Raw genomic sequence first — 5,200 nt, forward strand, 5'->3', positions numbered from 1 at the left:
TCACCTTCTCTTCCTACACTCAATCTTTCTCAGGATCAAGGTATTTTCCAATGAGTACACTCTTCACCTCAGGTGGCCAAAGTATTGTTGCTTCAGCTTCAGCATCAGTTCTTCCAATGAACATTCAGGATAGATTTCCTTTAGGATTGACTGGTTTGATATACTTGCAGTACAATGGACTCTCAATATAAAGAAATATTTTCATTCAAATTAATCTCTAGAGTTAAAAAATAAGAATGGTCAAATATAAAACTATGTTTCTCCTCAAGGGCTCGGAGAAATGACTAAAAACTAAGATCACTAAGTGCAGTCCCTTGGCCAAGTGAAAAGACTTTTAACCAGAAGAGCATCAAATGTCTCAACTACTACAAAGATGACAGGAAGGAAGAAAATTTTTTTAAAGATCATAAATTCAGAATAAATTCAACCCAGATTTTTACTTACAATATACTACATACAGGTAAGACATTTTGCCATAGATACAAATAGTAAAAAGACATGGACTTTGTTCTCAAGAAGCTTATAAAATAGAAGGGAAAGGGGAAATAAACAGCTACAACAAAGTGTGTACAGTGAGGAGGATTTTTAAAAGTTCAGTTAAATTACAATGGCAGTTCAGACGAGGCAGAGACAGCTTCCACTTGTGAATGAGGGAAGACCCTCTGGAGGAAGTAACATCTGAAATAAGCCTGATGATGCACTCACATTTGAATACGTGAAGGATCCTAGGGCCTTATTCCATTCAGAATTTAAAATCCCCAACACAGGTTAGAATGACAAATTCTGCAAAAATGCATTTAGCTTAATTGACAACTGATCATTAAGCAAAAAAACACAACAACTAAAAACTCTCTATAAGGAGAGTGGAAAGGCCATCATCACCTAAGTCTGTTTAAATGTGTCCTGAGTTCCTGGGCAGCTGGGATCTCATTCCAAAGGGAGAACAGAGCTTGGGGATTCACGGTGTGTCCTAATGAGAACAAAGATGGAAGTTACTCTACATGGAGTGGAGGTAAGAAATGACTGCTAAGAAGGAAGAGGGCTGCAAAGAGGAAAACTAATGAGATAGAGAAGAAAAAGGATAGACAGACAAGTGGGAACTTGAAAAAGGGCAGGAAGGATGCACACAAAGAACTCACCAGTGCTTCCAAAGCCAAAATGCAAGACCTGCCATGAGCACCAGGGTCACAATCACTGCCAAGGCGATCCAGCCCATGGAGCTGTGATGATCTGCAGACAGGACACACACAGGTGTCCTCACAAACCCGCCCACTGTTTTACTGCATTTCTGTGCTCTTCCTTTGTTACTGGAGTGTCACCACAGCCTCTCTTTCTTCCCTATTTCTTCTCTCATCCCTCCTTCATCTAACCTCAAGTTTCCCTATGTCTCTAGGGTTCTCATTTTCAACTCCTATATTTTTTATTTTATTTTTATTCCTTTTGAGTCTGGAGTTCCTAGAATCCCCAATTTTTCACCTGGCTCTCTTAGTCTGCCTGAGGACCACCTATTCCCATCCCAGCGGGGCTCCAGTTCTTCCTCACCCCGGTAGAGGATGATGTCCTGGCCTCCTAGACTGCTGTGCCTCACCCGGCAACTCAGGCCAGATGCCTCACTGGCTTCCACATCCAAGGAAACCCGAAGATACCATGTCCCATCAGCGTTAGGCAAGACGTCACTTCTCTGAGTGCCCTGTTGCTCCTGTTCACCCCGCATCCACATCACCCAGATAGGCTTTGGGTAGAAGCCAGAGATGTGACAAACCAGAGTCAGTTGGCCAGGGCCAGGACTGGGGCCAAGGGAGAGCCAGGCCTCTGGTCGTACTGCAGAGGACAGGGAAGATAGTCAGATGAGGACTCTAATGCAGACCCAGAAGTTCAGATTTTCACATCAATTTAAATAGACACACTTTCCCACATTGACCCTGGCCTGATTCCTGGATCAGGAAGGTCCTCTGGAGAAGGGATAGGTTACCCACTCCAGAATTGTTGGGCTTCCCTTGTGGCTCAGCTGGTAAAGAATCCACGTGCAATGCAGGAGACCTGGGTTCGATCCCTGGGTTGGGAAAATCCCCTGGAGAAGGGGAAAGGCTACCCACTCCAGTATTCTAACATGGAGAATTCCATGGACTGTAATAGACCATGGGGTTGCAAAGAATCAAATACAAGTGAGCAACTTTCACTTTCCCATATCTAGGATGGTCACCCATTGTCCCCTCCCCCTCTTAGTTCCTTGTTAGGAAATGAAAAGGTGTGATTTTAGAACAAAATATTAATGAAAAGGGGTGTGGGACTAACCTGGTCTCTGGAGATATGCCTTCCCGGCATCAAGAAGACCCAAGAGGAAACGTGGGCAGGTATCACTGAGCAGCTTGTGTATTATTTCCTGGGCTCCTCGGAACAAATTGAATAGTCTTCTGAGGACTTGAGCCCTCTTTCCACCCTCTGGAGAGGACACCCATGACTTGTTCTGAAAGCTCAAGAAGTCTGATCCTTGATAAGCAATCCGCATAAAGCCTACTGGGACTTCCCCAGCATGCAGCTCACAGCCTTCTGCTATCTGTACCTCAAAGGGATCTGGCAAAGAAAATTAGAGAAAAGAGGGCATAAAAAAGATAAAATTGATCAAAGGATGATGGAAACAGAAGGGAGAATTTCAGATGATTTGAGGAAATGAAGCAAGATTGTTTTCATCACATATTCAGAGAAAGGGGAATTATTGGCAATTGGGAATATAGGAAGAGATGAATGATATAAGGAGGAGGGTAAAATATTTAAAGAAGGCAGTGTAAATTATGTGAGCAAAAAAATAAGGAAGGACTTAATGTGAGAAAGTGGGGGTTAAAATAACCCAGGATGAATGAAATGCAATAGATAACACTGAATATATAGACATAGATGCCTAGTTGGAAAACTGGGGAAAGAGGCTGTTGCAAGTGACCAATGGTGCAAGATAATAAGGCACAAGCCTGCAGTCAATGAGAGAGGAGTCTGTAAATAGCAGAAGTCTTAATCCTTCTGAGAAATCAGGGGCTGGATTATACCCTCTTGCCAAAAGGATACAATTGCAATGCTCTGGTGTGGAGAGTTAAGTTTCAGAATTGATCAGAGGCTGTTTCTTAGAGAAATCAACTCAGTAAAACCCACACACCCCCTGCCATATCCCCAGTCCCTGTTAAGAAAAATGAACTTACATTCAAATTGCCATTTTCTGGCATGGCTGTAAAATGCCTGAACAAATCTAACGAAGTTCGTGTGCAAATAATTTTGCAGTTCCATCAACTCTTCATTGCTGAAGTTGCCCTTGGACCAAGGCCACAGGTAAATAAAAGTGCCAGAGTTGCTCTTCCAGCCATGAGTCTGCAACTCACCCAACCAGCCTGAGCCCAGACTTTGCACCCAAGAACTGTTGTGAAAGGATAGGACACAGATGACTTCGAAGGAAATGGGCTCCTGAAAGCCTGTGGGAAAAGGACAAAGACTATGAGGAGGGGCATTGGGAAGGAGAGACTGGAGAATGAAAGGTGCCAAAGAAAGGAAACTCAGAATCTAGATGAAAGGCAAGATATATCAGCAGACACATGTCTGCTCCAGGGCCCTATGTGCTATGAGAACCCAGGGGTCTGGGTCAGGGATGCTCAGGATGAAACTAGGCTGATACTCTCAATCTTCTGGTTTGGGAAACCACCCCATACACATAGGTATGCACGTGCACACACACACACACACACACACACACACACACATACCTACCTTCTGGAACAGAATTCTTATTCTGTTCATTGTCTCCACCCACGAGGAGAGCCAGGAGCAATGGAAGTTGCAGAAATAGCATCTTATTTGCAGATGTTTTTTTCTCTCAGAAAAGTTGGTCTTTGATTTCTGTTCTAAGCAAACCTACCACACAACACCACTACTCTGACTTCCTTCTCTTACCAACGAACCTTCCCTTTATTCACTGTCTGAAGAAAAAAACAAAAACAATCTGCTCCTTCCCTAATCCCCACACCGCCTACCCAAATGCTAGTTTCTCTTCCACTTCTGACTCTCTTCTCTGGCTTCCAAGTTCTCTTCTTGTCACCAGCTTCCATCCTGTTCATCTTCCCCAATCTAACTGTTATGGACCAAGTCTTATGTGGTATTGAAAAGTCAATGTACCAGTAAGGACTTTCTCAACCATGAAATAAAAGCATGAAACTAAATGTCTTCCCAAGCAACCTGCTTCAAGTTCTCATGCCACTGCTCTTTTCTGTTACTCTTTTCTCTTGCCTTTTTTTTTTTTAATATTTCCTCAAATATTCTCTCCCCCTTTCTCACTCCCACCTACCTCATTCACGCCTCTGAGTTCTCACCCATTGCTTTATTAGCTTTTTCAGGATCCCCTATGATTTCCCTGAGAAACAGTATAAACTGACACATATTCTTCATTATTCTTAGGGAGCAGCCAGTAGCCATCACAGAAATCACAGGAGCATTGCAGCATAAAGAAAACCCTCCTCTGTTTGACTTGCATTGACATATAGTCACTCATCAAACAATCACGTAGCACCTGCCTGAGAACAAATATCTGTTACATTTGTGAATCATGTTACACACAATGCAATAAACTTATTCAAAGACTTTTTAGATTCCTTGGGGGATAAAACACTGAAACAAGAATTGTAAATCTTTCTGTGCTGAGACTTATTATAATGTATAAATTCTAGACCAAAAAACACACACACACACAAAGCCTTCTTGAAACAACATTTTCCAAAATGGTGACCCTTAACTGTTTTGTTTACCCAACAGGATCTTGACTTCAGAGATTGTCCTGAGGTGTTACATATATAGCCTGTGTGGGAAAAAAAAAAAAGTTTTAACTGAGTAAATTTGAAGATCTTCTGGCTTTATTCAATGATTCTTGAATTGGACAACATCCCATCTAGCAACTACAAAGACACTCAGAGAAACAGCATAAAATGGGAAGGTTTTTACAAAAAGAGCAGGTCAGATGAGCTATTTATCAACAGAAAAGATTATTTTAGACCAGGACATCTTCTTTTTGAAGGGAAGGGAATAACGAGAATTTTATCATGTAGATTGCCTCTTCTTCCTCTGGAGGATGGAGAGGGCTTCACAGGGAGATTATCCCATTGGTGCTGATCAGAAAATCCCAAAATAGTTGATTAAGATTACATTTCTGGTGAAGGTTGGATATGCA

The 5,200-nt window shown here is 42.2% G+C and overlaps 1 protein-coding gene across 2 annotated transcripts; it reads right to left on the bottom strand.

The window, feature by feature from the left end:
- Positions 1-418: 418 nt before the first annotated feature.
- Positions 419-3,923, bottom strand: CD1A (CD1a molecule). 2 transcript variants are annotated; one of them, NM_001075382.2, is given in 6 exon segments: positions 419-970; positions 1,140-1,230; positions 1,543-1,821; positions 2,296-2,574; positions 3,192-3,458; positions 3,751-3,923. In NM_001075382.2, coding segments are annotated over 6 exon segments (1,041 nt in total). In that variant the 5' UTR covers positions 3,833-3,923; the 3' UTR covers positions 419-927.
- Between the last annotated feature and the right edge of the window lie 1,277 nt (positions 3,924-5,200).

This window comes from Bos taurus, chromosome 3 (assembly GCF_002263795.3).
Source record: "Bos taurus isolate L1 Dominette 01449 registration number 42190680 breed Hereford chromosome 3, ARS-UCD2.0, whole genome shotgun sequence".
Taxonomy (NCBI): domain Eukaryota; kingdom Metazoa; phylum Chordata; class Mammalia; order Artiodactyla; family Bovidae; genus Bos; species Bos taurus.